Below are 18,703 nucleotides of genomic sequence, written 5' to 3' on the forward strand. Positions count from 1 at the left end.
GAGGAGGAGAGATCAATCAAAGATCACAACAGACCGTAATCTTTGCGTTGGTCATTAGGCGAGAGGTAAGCAATGACGGTGGTAGGGGGAGTTACATAGTTAGCACTCTGGATTAAAGGCATGAAGAATGGCTGGTGGAAGGAAGACATTTTGGAGACTAAGGGCAAAGCTTTAAAAGCCTTGGGATATTACTTTTAATTATTATCTACAGGTTATTCTCTCTATATATACTATTTTTCTTTCTAAATTAAGAAAATAAACATTTATTAACAAGTCACTGGGTCAAATCCTGCTCTCCACTGAAGCCAAATCCATTGACTTCAATGTGAGGGAGCCCCGTGTAAACAACGAAGGGCAAATTTGGCCCTTTATGTCCTGAAAAGTCTGCTTGTACCCATTTCTTTCAATCCTGCAAGGAAATACAGATTGAAGGGTGAATTAATTGTTACGAATTTCTCTTGAAGTACCAGGGGAGCATCAAAGAGATGTGGCAAAGGAGCAAGAAAAAGGAACAGATAAGTAAGCACTGCTTTAAAGAGAATTTTATCCAGGTTTCAGAACAAAAGTACAAAAAGAGAGTGGATCTGGACCAAGCGCTACTGGCCTTCACTTTCTAAGCAACCACAAAATCCTTCATTTAGCTTCGGTGAAACGGTACACAACCAGAGAAAACAGAAGGGACCAAATACTCCTTTTCCTTTGCAAACATCACATGCCCAAAGGTGAACACTGTCATCCCTTTGGATGCTCCGCTAACTCCAACTGTCTGCACAGTGCAGCATCAGCCGCTGAAGACAAAACATGTCTACTGTGCAGATGAGTAAAACCTGTGGTGTCTTTCAAACTTAACTTAACGTTTTGAATATTAAAAAACACTAGGTGCTTTTAGACACAGAACAATACGATTTTGGATGCATTTACCACTTTTATTTCACTATGCAGAAACATACATTCACCATGTGTTGTGATGCAGCTGACAGTGTAATGGACGCTATCCCTTCAGTGGGTATTATAGCTGGACACTAACGAGTTTTCAGTGGATGTTCTGTACAGGTTAAGGCTTGACTCTGAACTAGATAGTAAATGCTGACCAGATTCTCAAACAGATTTTTTTTTTTTTCCTTTTTTTCCTCTGAGAACAAAAGGGAAATCAATAGAAAACCATCACGGTTATTTCAGATTAATAATTTTCTAATGCTGCAAACTAAGTAAAATACAGATTTTTTTCTCCAAAATAACTACATATAATTTACAAGGTTAGGATCTGTGAAGGGTGACTGGAAGCTGACTCTGAACAATGCTGACAAAAATCGTTAAAGTTAATATACTAAAATCATTACTACCTCATAAGGTATTCAGTCAGGTATACAAAGCACACTTTGTAAGCATTTAAATATTTTGGTAAGAGTAAAGATTCGTCATTGTTTATCGGGCAGTAATAAAACCAGATGAAACAAATATAAGATTCAAGTTGTTTACTGAATAAACCGTGTTATTGGCACGTCTAATGTGTGGTAAAACATTATACACAGTACCTATACAGCTTCTAGCATTTGGGGGGTAATCTTCATTTACAATATCTGTAAACAAAAGGCTTGCCACCTAACAAATTTTAATTTGTTTAGACTTTCATAAACTGTGAAAGGCATGAACTGTTTATGTGTTACATGAGATCACTGTTTATATTGTTTATGAACGTGCAGGTATAGCTGAAAACTTAGACATTTTAAGAAAATTAAAAATGCTGCTTTTCTGTAATTTTATCGTTGCTTCATGCAATATTGTTTAACTGCTGCTGATTCAGATTGCTTTCTATGGGAAGGTGTCTCTGCCAGTTTCTTTATTAACGGTCAAGATCAATTCTTCTGTACTGAAATTTTCCATAGACAGATACAAGTCAGTCAGGTTGGAACTGAGACTCTGTATAGGCTCTCGTATTCCTACTGGTGTGCATGTCTGGATTCATATGCAATCTAGGTTATTCCTGCAGGAAAGAGAACCGAGTTAATTATTTGAAGCAACTACTCTCTTACAAAAGAGATTTTGTCAATTTGTTCATGTAACAAAAGCTATTTGAAAACAGCATCATCCCAGTATAAGCAACTTGGCCCAAGTCCAAAGTCCACTGACGCCAATGGAAAGAATTAGTGACATCAATAGACTTCTAAGCAAGCCACATTGCGTTGTCTCTGAAACAATTAGCAGAATACCACAAGAATCACAGCTACTCACTCCTCAGTGACTGGTTCCATCTTCCAAATAAATAACAGATACTGAAATTCAATTTTCTTTAGGGTCTGTATATCCAAAAGCAGGAGAGCAAAACAGCTTCAAAAGGTGCTGTGCATTATACTCCGTTACTTACACCAAGTGCTAGGGAATATATATTGTTTTAAGAATAAAATGCTGCTATCAATTTAAACAAATCAGACAAGCAGCTTTTTTTTCCCCTTCTGCATACAGCATTCAAAGCAATTTGTGCAATGGTGCTGGCATTAATGGCTTTTGCATAGCAGGTTAGTACGCATGACATGTTTTTGCACACAGAATAAATATAGTAATATTAAGACATCTGTTTAGCCAGCCACAATTGGAGAGCATGCCTTTACTGAAAAAAAACTTGACACAAGAAAAGCTGCATTATCATCTCATCCTGATAAACAATGCTGCTTTAAAACATAAAATGCTCTTTCAAATACAAGAAAGCCAAGACATCCAAATACCGACACACTAATTCACTGGGTTTAAAAGAAAAATCAACAGCAAGTTGGACCGTATCTTTGCAAGTTAGGAATTAAAGCTTAACTTGTAACATATCTGCATGGGACATTTAAAAAGCAACTGTAGGTTTTTCCCTTGGCATTTTTAAACAAAATGCATGCCTTTAAGAACAAATTATTTTTGTTCTTAAATGACATAAAAGCAGACAACAGATTTTTTTGACTTCAGAATTAGAAAATTAGACTATATCAAAGCATGGACAATGAGGACTTTCCAGAGAGCCAACACAAAAGCAAGAGTAGTTTCTCTTTCTCCAGCTGGCAACATTAAATGAAGAAAGATTTTTAGAGCTGAATGTGGTTTACATTCAAATACCAGAACTGATAACCAGCACAAATGCAACTTGCAAATGCCAGTGAGAGAAAGCAAAGAGTTAGAGGTGAATTATGGTAGGAAAACAACATTTGCAACATGCCAGCCCAGTAAATGCCTAGGAAAATCATCTAGTCCTCTTACCTGTGGTCAATCCTCCCCATCTTCTGGTGTGATTTCTGTCTCTTTATGTACCACTACTTTGGTCACTGACATGTCAGGGTGCTGCTCTTTGGCTTCTTTAATTGCCTGAGCCAGCGCCTATCCCAAGGAAACCACAGAAGGGCAAAAACAAAAAGGAGGTGGAACATGCATGATCAGTAGCAAGGTGGAGAGATTCATGAGATATTACACAATTTACAAATGAGGAAAATGATTAAAATATGAAATATACTATCACTGATTTAACTACTAATCCAGTTTAATTTAGGGCATGCCAGTATGAATAGCATCTTCTAAAGCAATGTTTAGAAATGTTCTCTTTGGCAGTCTTCAGGGTAGCCTTTAGCAGTTTATAGATTTTACCTGATCATGATCAATATCTGCATCTCCTGTGATGACTATTCGCTTTTCAATTCTTGTCTCTGAGATGCCTCCTTTCACAGTCTAGATGGAAGGGACAAATGCATGTCAGTAACTTACTTGCTGATGAGTGCTGCTACTCATCCAGAGAACGATCCGTGCAGGAACCCAGACATGACTATCTGAACTATCTCAAACAGCATGCACAGAGGAGACAACCCGGAACTGCAACCAGAGCAGCTCTGAAGTTGGCCTGCTCTGAATGGACTAGATGAACTTCAGAGGTCCTTCCAACACAGACAATTCTATGATTCTAGTCAATCTGCACACGTGTCAGGAGAGATGTTTGTATGTCAAAAATGGCAGGTACTTATGGTAAATTCATTCCATGAAGAAAAGAATGGACATACAGACAGCTCATATTAAGACCTAGTTAAGTCCAACTGCAGGCTTCAGATGGACGTACAGGGTGGTATGGCCTTTGTATAGCTCATCTACTGAAGGGTGAATTTCACTGCAGGAAGATGAAATCCTGTCCTCAGTGAATGTTGCTAGGAGAGCTGTCATGGCATTAAGAGTGTTTCTGCGTAGGGAGGAACTGTTATTTAGATGCTATCTTGGAACTTGGAAGATCCAACATCATTTGCCTGTGCAGCCATAAGCTTTTGGTCTGGCTGTGAGCAGGTTCCTTAGGGTACCACCCAGCAATGCGACCGAGGCGTCTGAGCTGACTGAATGTCCCGTTATGACTACATGATACAGATTTACTATGTGCTTTCAACACCGTACAGGGAAAATAGCTCAGGACTCAAAGGCAGTATAGTCATGTCAATGGAGCCTCATGCTCAGGCAAACTATTCCTTCCTGGCTACTATATGATGCCAACGTGGCTACACTGCTTCCAGTTCCAGACAGTATTTGCAGCTAAGTCAAGTGTCTCTGCACAGCAAGGTTTTGTGCTTGCATAAACATACCCTAAGGGTTTAATGACTCTCAGATCCCTTGTCAAGTCCTTGGATGATGCGTTAATGAAGCCAGGATAGCCAAAGACAGGTGAATGAAGACAGGTACCCAAAACTGATAGGATTTTGTCCAGAGAGTATAAGCATGTGTCCACATTTTAAAATAAATAATAGAATTGAAGTTAAGAAAACATACACCCTTGTGAAAAAAAAGCTCTCAGTTTTCTGAGGACTCACTTTGGTGATATGTGTAGTGGTTGTAGTGCTGGTGGTTTCAGACGTGATAGTTTGTGCACTCATCAGTACACCCGGTTCTGAGTCAGCACTGCAATCCACCTAGGGAACCAAAAGAGAAAAGCAGTCATCAAAAACATGCTCCTGAGCACAGGGAGGCAAAAACTGGACTGGCTGAACTTCCCTATTTCTACAGTTCTTCATAAAGCCAGTATCTAATGGTAGGGAAATAACTGCTATGAGGGTGATCATGTGTCAGTATTTCTCTCTGCATCTGGAGACTCCCCTTCACTTCTGGAAGGACAGATGAGAAGCTGGGGCTTTGAAATCTGTAGTTTCATCAATGTTCTCAAAAGGCCCTACATCAGGACATGAGCGTCACCCTCAGGTAAGCTATTCTTATGTACATCCTCCTCCATATTTAATACTTGAACAACTTAGAACAGTTTACACTAAGGCATACACTTAAAGACGGGTGAATAACCATAGGTTCCTTAACAGCATGTTAAATTAGACCCTGGCTTCTGCAGAATTTCTTACCTGAGAGGACTCATACGTAATGGTTTTTGTTTCTGTATGGACTACTGGTACTTCCTTTGTTGAAATTTCAAGGTTTTCCCCACCAGGAGAAACACTACTGAAACTGATAGTCTCAGTCTTCACAACTGGTGACTGTGTGAACAAAAAAAAGGAATTGGAACATTTAGCAAAGCTTATGGATTTCTCAGAACATTTTTTTTTTTTGCTTGGGAAAAGGAGGGGGAACAACTAAAAAGTGCTCTGCATTTGACAAAAAGAAGAGAAAATTCTCTTCGTTACAGTGGTACGTATACGTATATAATGCTGGCAACATTTAGCACTATCCTGGATTTCATGGAAAAAAAACTTCAGAAAAGATCTAAACACTACAAGAGGCAATTGGCACAGCCTGAAACACAGAAAACTCCCTCTGAACATCAGGAAACACCTTTTCACTGTGAGGGTGACCGAGCACTGGCACAGGTTGCCCAAGGAGGTTGTGGAGTCTCCCTCCTTGGAGATATTCAAATGCTGTCTGGACAAGGTCCTGGGCAACTGGCTCTGGATGGCCCTGCTTAAGCAGGGGGGCTGAAGCAGATGACCTCAAGAGGTCTCTTCTAACCTCAACTATTCTGGGATTCTGTGATTCTACATTTCCTTAAAATTACAAGAAAATGAATCCTGTTCAGGCTTAGTCTTCCATTTGGCTCTCAGAAAAAAGAGCAAGAACAAGGTTTTTTTTTAACCCCTCTACAAAACAGTTCTTGAAATTCTGCTAATGGGGCTAAGATAAGGAACCTGGGTTGTTTCAGACATAGCACACTTATTTACAATTGTACCAAGGATGGAAAAACCAATATATTTTCTGTCTTTGAGGACACATGAACTTTGCCAATCTTGATGGACTTTACCAAAGAGAATGCCAGCTGAATTCTTGTTATCCGTTGCATAAAACACCACCAAATTAGGTATTTCTCTGTAGCATGAAAAACGCTTTTAAGTAAAACACGCATGGCATTTTGCCAATGGTGGAAACCGCAACAAGCCTTGCAGGTGCCACGCAAGGAGGAAATAAGAGGAGAAACAAGAGGACTGCCTGCTGTAAAGATGCAATCATAAAAGCTTGGTACACTTTACTTTCCATGACAGGAATTAACTTAGTCCACTATTGCCTACATTCACAATTCAGCACTGATTTAATAACGAGTTACCTCAAAATGAGCTTTTCTTTCCAAAGACTCTGAAAGGTGGACTGTTGTACTGTGCTCCTCTGCTTGCTCACACGAAGCAGCAGCAGCAGCAGCGACTCCTTCCTGTTTGGTTAGGGCTTTCCCAGCCTCCTCCCTTTTCTCCTCCTTCACCCCCTCAGTTCCAGCAGAGCCCTCCTTCCCTTTCACACCAGCAGCCACCGCCGACGCTGCCCCAGCCTGGGCATCCAGTGCAAGTCCGGCCGCTTTAGCAGGATCCCCGCTTGCCTGCACATCCATCCCATGTCTCTCCTTGATAACCACAGTCTCCTGTACAACCTTCTTCACTGCATCCTGATGCGGCTGAACTGCTTGCTTCATTTCACTGGAAGTTATCTCCTGAGACGTCATCGTGTCTATTCTCTGCAGAGAAGGAGGAAAAAAACCCCTCAGCGTCAGAAGCAGACCACACTACTTGCAATAACTCCTCAGCTTAATGTACTGTGAACAGAAATTAAAAAATGGGTATTACATTTTGCCAATTTATTTCTCTCACGTTGCATGGATTTTCGTTCTCAGGACATTATCAGAATAGCAGAAATGAAAAACAAAGCAAGAATCACAATTTTTAAAAGTGAAGAGAAATGTCACAGTGTTTTTCTCGTTGGTATTTTTGTGTGAGTTTTATAAAGGCAAAATACAGCACCCTGCAAAATGACCAAAATAAAGTAAAATGAGAGAAAACCTGGTTTTTTTTGTTTTTCTTTTCTTTTCGGTGAAGTTTCTATTGCGGTCTATTGTAACAAAGGAAAAGTCACACGAATACATGCATTAGTTATACAGGTTCTGAGTTATGCACAAAAACAGGAAACAAAAGAAAAGCAAAAGTAATTGGTGTGCGGTTATAACGTTGATGGAGGGAATCAAACGGCCACCTGAGACCAGCTATGTGAAGTAGAAGTAACCCCTCCTATGAACTCAGTCGGTTTTCTGGCAGACTCTATTAAACTGAAGATATCTGAACCATCCAAGGTTTTTTCACTGGTGGACTGTTTAGTCTAAACAGACAAAGAAATGTAGAGTCATACAGAGAAGAAAGGCAGACCCACATGCACAGACATACTAATTGCCAAAACCAGAGGCAGAGACGGAGGAAAGGGAGAGAAGGTTGCGGGGGCACGGAGAGGTTGGAAACAGGAAAAGAATGGGAAAATAAATCAGAGCAAATTCATAATGGCTGTAGTAAGCAATAGTTACAAAGCATAGTTGTTAGCGTTGGCGTTTTGCTGGTTCAAGCAAACCTTTTTTTTCCTTTTATTAACAAGCCACAGCAGCAATACTACTTTTCAGTAATATGGATCTTTAAATAAACCAGAAAGGTTGAAAGCCTTATATAATGTCTGCTTCAGACCGTGGGACGGAGTCAAAGTATGAGGGGAAAAAAAATAAGCTGGGTTGGCTGCTGTCAACATAAAGCCAAGCAGCAAGAGAACCGAAAGGTAGGGTGGTGTGAGGGGATTGCCTAAAAGAAGTCATGCTTTAATCTTTAAACCGTGGCATGAAGTCAAAGCCACTTGTTACCACTACTTTTGACGCAGACGACTTGGTAACATAGTGAGCAGTAGCAACGGTAAATGGCTGTTCTCTGGAATATCTCCACTCAGACAGGCTCTTATCTCTCCGGGCAAATGCCCCTGCTTTTACAGCTTCACTGCCAAGGTGTTTTTCTGCTTTGCCAAGCTGCAAGCTTCCCAGTGTACCATGTAACTGCAAATCCTGGTCCATCTTTAGTGTCTTTTTCAAACTCTCCTCTTCAGGACTTTGCAACTGAGATTCTGCTTCCTTTATGGGTGTCAGAGAGTCGGACAGCTTTCTTTTCGTGCTCTGCACATCGGATCCCCGCCTGGCTTTCTCATCGGGGACAGGCTCGAGGATTTCATACTCGGCCACTACCGGAATGACTTTCACAGATTCTTGCACTTCCCTTTCCATTTTTTGCAAAGCTTCTACTGAAGGCTGTACTGCTTTCTCACCCTCTTTAGCTTTACTTGTCATGGTTACAATTTTCCCGGATACGGTATCATAGGACTTTCCTAGGGTGAACATTTTCTGCTTATTCTCCTCTTTGGATTGTATTTCACTTTCCAAGTCCTCAAAGCTCTGCATTAGAATGGTACTGGATTTTAATATCTCAGGTGGAAAGGCAGTTTTACTGCTCACAGTCACTATTTTGTATGCCAGATTTTTTTTCGATTCACCATCAACTACCTCAGAGGGTATTTTGTCTATAATAACCCAATCCTCAGTGCCCTATATTTGAGATATAAAAGCTAAATTAGAATATCTGAAGGTTTATCTGTACTTCAGGAGAACTAAAGTATGAAGATTTTTAATAAATCAATGCTATCTCTTCTGAAAGCATATAATAACTTCTACCATTGTACCTCTTAGAGCAGTTATCAAACAAATAAACAGAACCACCTTAGGCAAAGTATGATTTCTTTGCATATTCCCTCCCCTTAGAGGTCCATATAACCTGGACACAAAAAATTACTTTTGCCACACTATTTCTGTATTAATCTGAAGTAGAATAGCATTTTAGTGCATCATTTAAAATGATGATTGGAATCATCCTGAGGTTAAAAATCATATATTGCAATGGTTCATAATGCAACAGTCAAAAACAAATTACAAAAATATGGCAAATACATCCATTCAGTTGTTCCCCAGTTGTCACAAACACACTGTTGATGAGGTTTTAGAATAGGATGCATTTGTATATAGCCATAGCCTGCACTGAATTTCCTTGTTTTCATTCGAATAACATCGACCCCCTTCAGGATTGTTTAAATTGAGCAGTACAACACAGTAAACACCACACTACTAAAGATTCTGAATGGAACTTAATGCAGCGTCTTTTTTCCTCCTTATGCAAATATGCTATGTGATTTGCTTTGACTATGCAATCAGCATCCAGTTATTTGACCTTAAGACCGTAACTTCTGTATTTAACTAAGCAAATGTGGTAGTTTAAAATCGAATGAATTAAAAATAACCTCTAGGGATGATGGGATACTTTTCTGGATAATGATTTGATGAGAAGTAACCAAAGTGCCAGCAGATTCTCCTTCCTGCAGCTTCTTCTCTATCACACTTGGCTAATAGAAAAACCAATAAGAATACAAAGTTCACCATCACTCAGCATAATCTGAATTCACTTGACAGTATAAAGGAAATTAATTCTAATGACAGAAGTGCCCCATTCACCATAACATTCTCAGTGAGGCTTATGCTGGAAATGCATGCACAACTGCAAACAACATCCACAAAACAGCACCGTGCAAGTAGATTTCTAACTAGCAGAGAAATCAGTCTCTATTAGGAAGCCATAAGCTCTGGAGGGGACTCATTCCTCAGAATTTGGCCCCCAGATTACATCTCTCTCTGGAACTTATGAAATAATTAAAAAAAAAAAAAAAAAGACAGAAAGGGGGGCTTGGAAAGGCAAAAAGATAATAAAATAATAAATCATTGCCGGCCTATCTGACTGCATTTCAATAAAGTATTATTTGTTTTTACCTGCAATTCAAGGAATGTAGTACCTCCCTTCTGCAAAAATATCAGTTTTTCTGATTTTTCTCTTTCTTCTTTGGTCTAATGTCAGGGGAATAAATGGTTTTAGTAAACGGAGGGTATAAAGTCCACTATACTTTACAATAGCTCATCATATTTCTCTGCTCTACAAATTATTAATTGCATGGTAAATTAGGAAACAGAATTAAACAGAAAATTTTTACAGCAAAGAGTTTTCCAATAAGAAGTGAAATCAGTGTCTCTCTGTGATGAATGCAAAGCAGACATGAGCATACCATTTGCGTAGCACGAAAAACACTGAATTGAGTAACACCCGGGTGTGGATGCACTGTGTTAATTTCATCTTATATTATTCATTTAACTGTGTCTGGTGCCAACTTACATGGCCTCCATCAATAGCCGAGAACAGGCCCCTCCACCTTCACCCTGGACTTAGCTCTTTCCTGAGTTTGCAGCATTCCCTGCTGAAGCAGGCAGAAGGTCTGCCCTGCAAAGATTTCAGCTCTCCCTTTCTCCTTAAAAGTATAAGAGGTCTCAAAGTCTTCTTCCTATGCCGGAAGCTAACCATTGCTGTATTATCGCTATAGCATGACACCAAAATCCTCCTCCTCACTTTTATCCCATCAGTGCCTTCCCAATGCTGTGAGAATAGTATCTCTGCAACTTGACCAACTGGGAAAGTTTTAAATGTTGGTAAGACTCAATTTCCTAAGCCTTTTGAGCCCAGCTTCTGGGCTGGCCACTTTTTTCATTTGGCTAAAGCAAGTAAGCCCCTGCAGAGCAAAGCAGGTTTCTTGCCAAACCCTTTCTACCCGCTTCAACTGCTAGTGTACTCATTAGACATACCAATGGAAGTATGACTGGCATGATAAAAGGGTACTGTTTTAAATATATATGCTCCATGTACTCAAGAAGAAAGGTAGACATTTAAAGAAAGATACAAAACGAGAAACTAGAGAGAGAAAGGCAGAAACGGCTCATCTCTCTGACTGCAATAAGATGCATAAATTCTTTATTTCTAAAGTGCTGGTTTAATCCAATCCAGATCAGACTAAACATTACCAAGGAGTTTGTTAATATGATGGCTTTCATGTTCTGCAGCTATCTGGCCACCACTATGGCAGATATTTAAAACTGTATTTTTCATAACTAAAGAAAACCAAAGTATTTCCCCTGTTATTGTAAGAAACCAACTGGTGACTAGACAGGCTTAAAGTCAAACTGACCGAACACACGCAGGTGCCAAATGCTCAAAGCACACATTTTGAAAAGGCATATTCTCCCTCCTGTCCCTGTTTTGTTATATTAAAGAGCTACAGGTAACAGCACTGAATACATTTTTAAAGTGGATATGCTAAGTTAAATGTGTAACTTCTTTGACTAGAAGAAGCTACTACGTAATGCAGTTCTACATGCTCTCTATCCTGACTGCCTCCACATTTCTTAGTAGACATCAAGGTGCTGATTTTGACCTAGGCATGGCTTCAGTTTTTTCCTGAAAAATTCCTCTTTCAGCAGGACATGTGAACTGAAACCATCCCGCTTAGTGGGACGAAAAAGGATGGTCAGATGTTATCTACAGCAGGGTCCCTTAGTGCCAGAAGTCACCTCAGAGTTAGTCTCTGAAAGCTCAAATCCACTCACATTTTTCCACAGAAACGCCTTCATTTGGATGAGATTCTGTGGGACAGCTGTACTTTACTTAGATGAATATAAGATATAGTAACTGGACATTGCTTTTGAGCAAGTCTTCCAGTAAGAGAAGAGATACCAGATAACGATAACTCTTGCCCTTTTCCTTTTCAAATTAATGGTTAATTTGGATGTGTTTCCTCAGGGTGAAGCCTACATAACTGTGTAATGCTTTGCTACTGCTTGTGCATTTTAATTAAAAATTGTTATTAAATTTCTAAAGTAATAAAGACATGAAATGAACTGGGGTGGGTTATAAGTTTGATTCATCTGCACTCCTCTGATTCAGGCTCAGCTAGCCAGCTGCTCCCTTTTCAACAGTTCCTTACATCTTTAATATGTTAAGTGCATCCTGTTCATTATAGTTACAATTTTACTTTTAAGAAAGAAAACCCGTATTTTCAACTACAACCAAACTAACATGGTCATAGGATCTATTATGATTCTTGAACAAGACAGTAGGAACAACATTAAGACTCCTCAGCACTCTCTCCAAAAGGTAAGCTTTGGGCACTGAGTCTGCTTTTTAGGTATTTTAATCCAACTTGATGGCCACTCTAACGCATGTCTGATGCCTGTATCAGCCACTGGTTAGATGGGTACAATGTGGGAGAAGAGGAGCTGGGACCTTTTTCTTGGCAACATCCGTTTCCCTAAGAGGAGAAGCTGACATGTGCTATCTGCATGCCTCCAGGGATTCCCTTCCCCAGAGAGTTGTGGGTCTGCAATGCCAACCTCTAAGGTGGGAAAGCAGAAGACTTTCGAATTACACTTTCCAGCCAATTTTTGCTGAATTACTTACAACATTACATCAGTGCTGGGGGACAGAAGCAAAATTTATGACCATTTATTGGTCTGTAATGCTAAAAACAAGTGGTAACCATAAAGATGATTCCTGTGAGACAGAAACCAGATATCCATCCACAATAGAATAAAAAAATTAATCTTCATGCAGACCACACAAGCATAGCTCTTTTTGCTCAACCAGATTTGAATCAAGACTCTCTGCTTTTTTTGAAGATCTATGTATTTTATGGCAACGTGAATGTTACATTGTTACCTCTACATCTCATTATCTACCCACAAACTAAATAAAAGGCAGCTTTTTAATTGTCAAGTTTCTTGCAAACACTTCAAGACTGCACAGTGAGCAAGATTTTTTCACGCATGCACACTGCATGAAAATGCAGACACTTAGCAACCTGCATTGGGTCTTCAACAAAATGGTATCCAGCAGACTAAAGCAACTAGCAGCTCCTTTATGGAACTGGCCAAGCAGGTCTAATTATCATCATTATTTCTTCACCATCTTCAAACACTGAGAGAATTCTGCCCTTTGCTCTGTATTTTCTTGTCAAGCTTGGTACTGCAGCCCCATCCATCCCACTACACCACTGCTCCCAACCAGTCACCATTGTTTAAATTTTCTCTCCATCACCTTCATGGTTTCTTTCATGCATGGCCAGACTTCCTCAAGCTCACCGAACCTGTAACGAAGCCTGCGTTTTGCACCCTCAGAGAGACCCAATTCTGCCACGTGGCTTACAGTGAATTTCATACTCTCTCTCTCTCTCAAAGAAAGGTATCTGCTCTTCCTTGCATCTTTGCTGCTAGAGCCTGAGTCCTGAGAGAAGGGAGCACCTGCAAGTGGGGAATGGCCTCTAACTACGGCCTCTAATCTACTGAGAGGTATTATAAGTAAAAACGAATAGACAAATACATAATGAAGCCTTTCAGCTCACGCTGACCTCTTCAGGCACTAGTGGTTCAATCATAGGAGCTTCCTCCTGCCTTGCTGCAAGCCGAACGGGAGATGTGGAAAGCCTCTTCTCCCACTCATTAGACACAGCCGTTTCTGTGGAGGTTTCCAAGAAGGTGCGTTTCAACTCGCTTATATTGGTCTGATGTTTCATCAGATCTTCCTGGGTTTTGTCTAGATCCTGGACAGTTTTAAAAGAATAGAGCAGTTTGTAATACATCCTAAGCCAACCAAATTTTAGAGCCAAAACACACAGCTTGGTTAGTAAAGAGGGAAGTAACATCTCAGGGAGCCGGGGAGCACAGCACTAACACAACACTCTGTGAAAATGTGGCATTTTGAAAGATAACAGCATAGCATATCTCGTACAAGTGAGTATAAAAATACTCTTAAAGAGCTTATCTGTATCACTATAATTTACACCTGATAAAGAGGCTTCCAACAAACATACATATGCGCGTGGACGCACACACACATACGTGCACGCATATATATATATTTATAGTACAGGTTAGAGGAGTCATCATAATCTGAGAAAAAAAATATCCGTTTGATTTATTAGCAGGTAGGAATACACAGTTCATGCATCATAGTGCAGATTCACAGTTTACCACTAAAACTAACACACATGTACGTACATGCACTGGTATATACCAATACCAACCTCTAACATAAGATTACTATGTTTGACATACACATTTTCACCCTGTATTCGCTTAATCAGACTATTCTGAAAGAAGTGAAAAAGAAAGGGAAAGGTAAGGGACACAGTATTGAAAGGATACAAAATGCTGTTTCTACACATTTCTTCACAGAGAATCGACAATAACATGCTGAGAGAGGTGAACACCTCCAACATTGATACTTGAGCAACATCTGGGCCTTTCGTTTCTGTACCTGTGCCTTTAGATCTCCGTCCTCCTCTTGATCCGACTGCCAGCATGAGAAAGATTGGAAAACAACACCTTACCCACTCATATGACCGAAAGCTTTACAAAAATTGGTGAGAGGAACACACTAGGTTAAAATCACATTTTCTCTACGTTAAGGGCTTAAGAAGGAGTAGACACACTGGCTGACTTTGCATGGTTCTCGTAACTCAGAGCAAGCCTCCCCTTTTCAAATTTGTTATTTGTGAATGAAGGAGTGTTAAACATTTTCCTTTTATAAATATTGGTGCGCTCCATCTTCACAGATCTCTATTCAGGGAGCAGCAGTTGGACCTCCTCACTGAGATCACGGCTGGTTTAGGACCGAATGGCAACAGCGGACTGTTGGACCTCCATAATCCCAGAGTTTAAACATACAACATCTCCTGGGCCACAGGCAAAGCTTTGCATAAACTTACCATGGGTAAACAACCCGCAACACTTTCTACAGAATGAAGCACATTTTATTTGCTTAAAATGCTATTTCCCTAACCTCAGTCCCTTTCTGTATTTATATAATTTTATTTCATATTTAGCCTGTATATATTCTTTCAGGACCTATCTGCAATGGTGGTCTTCTGGAATGGCACACACAGCACATTCACTTCAGCTCACAGTTTCAAAAGCAATGCAATAAGGACTGCCCAAGCAGCCCTGTTTCTGAGGGTTAAATTTTCAGATGGCAAGTATACCACACGTTTTGAAAATCAGGTATCCATAAGGTAAATTGAGTAAATTTCGAGTAAATTGAAAATCAGGTATCCATAAGGAAAATTTTCTGCCCTAAAATAAAGACGGCAGCTAGGGAGATTATCATGCATTTTTGAGTAATGAACTGAACATTTTAAATGTCATGGTTTTAGGATTATGTTTTATTTTCTGTAGGGCTCAAGGCCTAAAGCTACAGAGTGCAAGAGGCACTTCAAAGCATTCTGTACTCCTGACTCGTCTCAACAGACTTTATGTTGTTGCTCCATTTGGATTCTTTTAACGCTCGTGCCACTATTTTATTGTTAATTTTTCACACAGTCCTAATTAGTCAAATGACCCACGGGAAAATCTTTTGATTACTTTATAACTCAGTTCAAATTTATTCTATTTACAGCCGAGGCCGAATTGTCCTGACGTGTCACACAGAGAATTTTTCCTTGATGATAATTTTAACAGTCTGAAATATTAATGAGATCCTACTGAAAACCTACAGTAGTGTTTGTGGTAAGATTCTGTCTTCTACCAGATGTCAGACCGAATTCAGCTCATGTTTGCAGCTGCAACCATATTAATTATGAAAACATTATATGTACTTCACTGGAGTCACATAGGGTTGAATTTGTCTGCAGTCTATATACCACGTGGTGGATATGAGTATTCTCAGTGCAAAGAAAATACAGATTTTTTTACTTTCTTCCTCTGAACTACTGGACTACTGGTGGTGATACGTGAAGATGACACGTGAAATTACATTCAAGGAAAACCTTAGATATTTATAATGTGGAAATACCTTTATCCAGAAAATTTCAAAACTGCTTTTTACTGTCTTTTCACCCCTCTCTCTCTCACATAGGCTGCAGATTATAAGAGCAAACAAGCAAATAGAAAAAACCAGGGCACAATCTGGCCACCACGACCATACAGGTGGGCGGCGTTGGCGTGGGTGACACTGCCACCGCCCCGCTATCTGCAGAGCACAGAGGCCTTGCAGCTTCCAAACCAAACACAGAAATAAGAGGAACCCGTAGGGAGCACTGAAAATTCAACTCCCCGAGCAAAGCTCTCGCGCACGCACATGCACACACGTGCAGAGAGGGATCCTGAACTGCCGCAGGAGACATGCGGTTTAGCCCTCATGCCCAGGGGTTGGGAAGAGATGAGGCAAAACGCTCTCCCCTGCCATAACTGGGTGCCGGCGACTGTACAAACCTCGGTGGCAGTGGTCTCACCATCAGCTGCAGTATCCGTCTGCTCACTGTCAGTCTATTTGGTTAGACAAGTAACCGGGTCCCAAGAGGAAGGCAGGAACAAAGAATAAACCCAGCTGATCAGTACACACAGCTCACACGGGGAACTGTTAAATTCAACATCCCTGTGAACTGCATTAGCATTGCTTTTCAAACCACGCACAAGTCAAAGAAGCAAAATAAAAATGCTATATTAGTAAACAGAACAGACTCAGAGGAAGACTCGAGGCGTACTGTACACAGTATATGGCTTTACTGGAACAAATTTATAAGCCAAACAAAACATGACTGGAAAAGTGTTATTTGAATAGCAGATTTTTTTCCTTAAGAAAGCCAGGTGGCTTTAAAAAAACTGGGGGGGAAAAAAAAGCTAATATTTTCTAAACAAACTTTTCCTCCCATAATGTTTTTTTAAAAGAAAATTATTCATCAATTTTTTGTTCTAGCCAATATAGATTAATGTGGTGGTTGACTTTTTATCTGGAGGGGGAAAAGATAATTAAAAAAAAAGAAAAAGGCTACTTTAACAGTCACCTGACTTTCAGCCCCTCATTTGTACAGAAGTTGTTCTTGTCTCCACTTTTATACACCATGAGGCTGTCTGCATTACCAAGGAGTTCAAATAACCATACCCCCAGCCCATCTACTGTCTGTCTGTGGAGTAAAGGTAAGGCTTAGATCCCACTCGGTTCCAATAAAGAGCAGCTGATATTGTTAACGATAGTAAAAAGAAAGAAAACTGCCATTAAAAGAATCAAAAATACTTCTCATTCCATTTAAGAATATGGATGAAAGCAGGAGAAAAATAAAAGTAACTCCCCCCCCAAAACACTTACTAGGTACAAGTGATAAGAATGAAACAAAGCACAGCATTGCACAAACTGATCTATCCCTGCTTTGCTCGACACCATGAAGAACATTTTAGTGGAGAATGCAACTGTCAAGATTTAATAAATAGAGAGTCGAGTGTAGGTTACTACAGGCTGAGAAGAGAGTTCAAATGACTATTTTTGATGTTATGCAAGCTTATGGAAAACTAATAAGTAAGGAAAGTGCTCCCTACTGCCCCAGATTGGCACATCCACATTGTTTTAACATCAGTGAAAGCTCTGGTTTTGATTAGTGATTTTCTGTGGTCCTTAGATAATCTAAAGTAACGCAGGCAGGTAATTTAAAGCTAGGACAATACATCTCATCCTCAAATCACATCAGTATGAAACAAGAGAAAAAAGCAACCTACTGGTGGATGGAGTATCAGTCTTAACTTTGAATTTCCTATCTTCTGTCATTTTCTGACAACTCCAATGTTTCATAAAACATAAAACAATGGTTTTTTTATATTTTTTCATTGCTTTGTTTTCTATCATTCCTTCCTTTGAATAATTTGTATTGCTTGTATGACAGGCAGAAGAATAAGCAGGCATTTTGCACTATTTGGTAAGTGCATGAATGCAAGTTACATGCAATTTTTCAAGCAATAACCACTCACTAGACAGACTGCTCTTATTTTTAAATGAAACTGTAATGCCAAAATAGTCTACCTAGCTGGTGAAATTGCTTTCACTAAAGTGTTAGAAAATTGTTTCTTTATTAGTGAAGGATCTCACATCTTTATAACATTATAAGCAATTGTAAAGGTATGGCAATCTAAAAAAAAAAATATGCATTGTCACTCCTATTTACAAAAAGAAAAAAGAGGAATTAATTAATCTAGGCATTTAAAAGGAATTGAAAGTTTGTGTGAAGGCACTGTAACATGTGAGTCTGGCACATAGGGTTCATTTAAGAACCTGAAGTTGGGAACGTTAGAGAAAAGTCAACAGAAACATTAGCTGCTAAGGTACAAACACAGAAGCTAATCAAATCTAAGGGATGAGATTCTGTCTCTGACTGCACGGACTGCCTCCAGATGCACTGCTCAAGGGAGAACAGAGCTCAACAAGGTATGAGATTGGTTCAGGATACTGGCTGTAGCCTTCTGCATCACTGCGTGCAATCTTTTGTGAACTGGGCGGAAAAAAAAAAGGTTTCTATTTCTTTTACCGTAAGAGCAATGAAATCCTAAATAAGGCATAAAATTTGCTTTATTGCAACATACATGTCTGCTAATAAGCCAATCAACAGCCACGGAGTTAAAGTCAGCATTACTGAGTTACTTGAAATATAGATCTGGGGTTATCACAGAGCAGGGAATGGCGAATTAAGGCTGAGCAAGGCAGGTCTCCTCTGGAGTGGAGAGTAAGAAAGGTTGGGC

The 18,703-nt window shown here is 39.7% G+C and overlaps 1 protein-coding gene across 3 annotated transcripts in view; it reads right to left on the bottom strand.

The window, feature by feature from the left end:
- Positions 1-1,460: 1,460 nt before the first annotated feature.
- Positions 1,461-18,703, bottom strand: part of EPB41L3 (erythrocyte membrane protein band 4.1 like 3) — a 100,059-nt gene continuing 82,816 nt past the window's right edge. The window contains exons 14-23 of one of the 3 annotated variants that reach the window (XM_050915677.1): positions 16,412-16,465; positions 14,460-14,495; positions 13,552-13,743; positions 7,453-7,575; positions 6,542-6,940; positions 5,352-5,483; positions 4,815-4,913; positions 3,619-3,699; positions 3,238-3,354; positions 1,461-1,984 (exon numbers count right to left, since the gene is read on the bottom strand). In XM_050915677.1, coding sequence (XP_050771634.1) covers positions 3,244-3,354; positions 3,619-3,699; positions 4,815-4,913; positions 5,352-5,483; positions 6,542-6,940; positions 7,453-7,575; positions 13,552-13,743; positions 14,460-14,495; positions 16,412-16,465 — 1,227 coding nt within the window. In that variant the 3' untranslated portion in view covers positions 1,461-1,984; positions 3,238-3,243. Of the gene's footprint in view, positions 1,985-3,237; positions 3,355-3,618; positions 3,700-4,814; positions 4,914-5,351; positions 5,484-6,541; positions 6,941-7,452; positions 7,576-10,096; positions 10,172-13,551; positions 13,744-14,459; positions 14,496-16,411; positions 16,466-18,703 lie in introns of all 3 variants that reach the window. The other 2 variants (XM_050915678.1, XM_050915679.1) reach the window with 2 other exon arrangements.

The sequence above is a fragment of the Gymnogyps californianus genome, chromosome 2, assembly GCF_018139145.2.
Source record: "Gymnogyps californianus isolate 813 chromosome 2, ASM1813914v2, whole genome shotgun sequence".
Taxonomy (NCBI): Eukaryota; Metazoa; Chordata; class Aves; order Accipitriformes; family Cathartidae; genus Gymnogyps; species Gymnogyps californianus.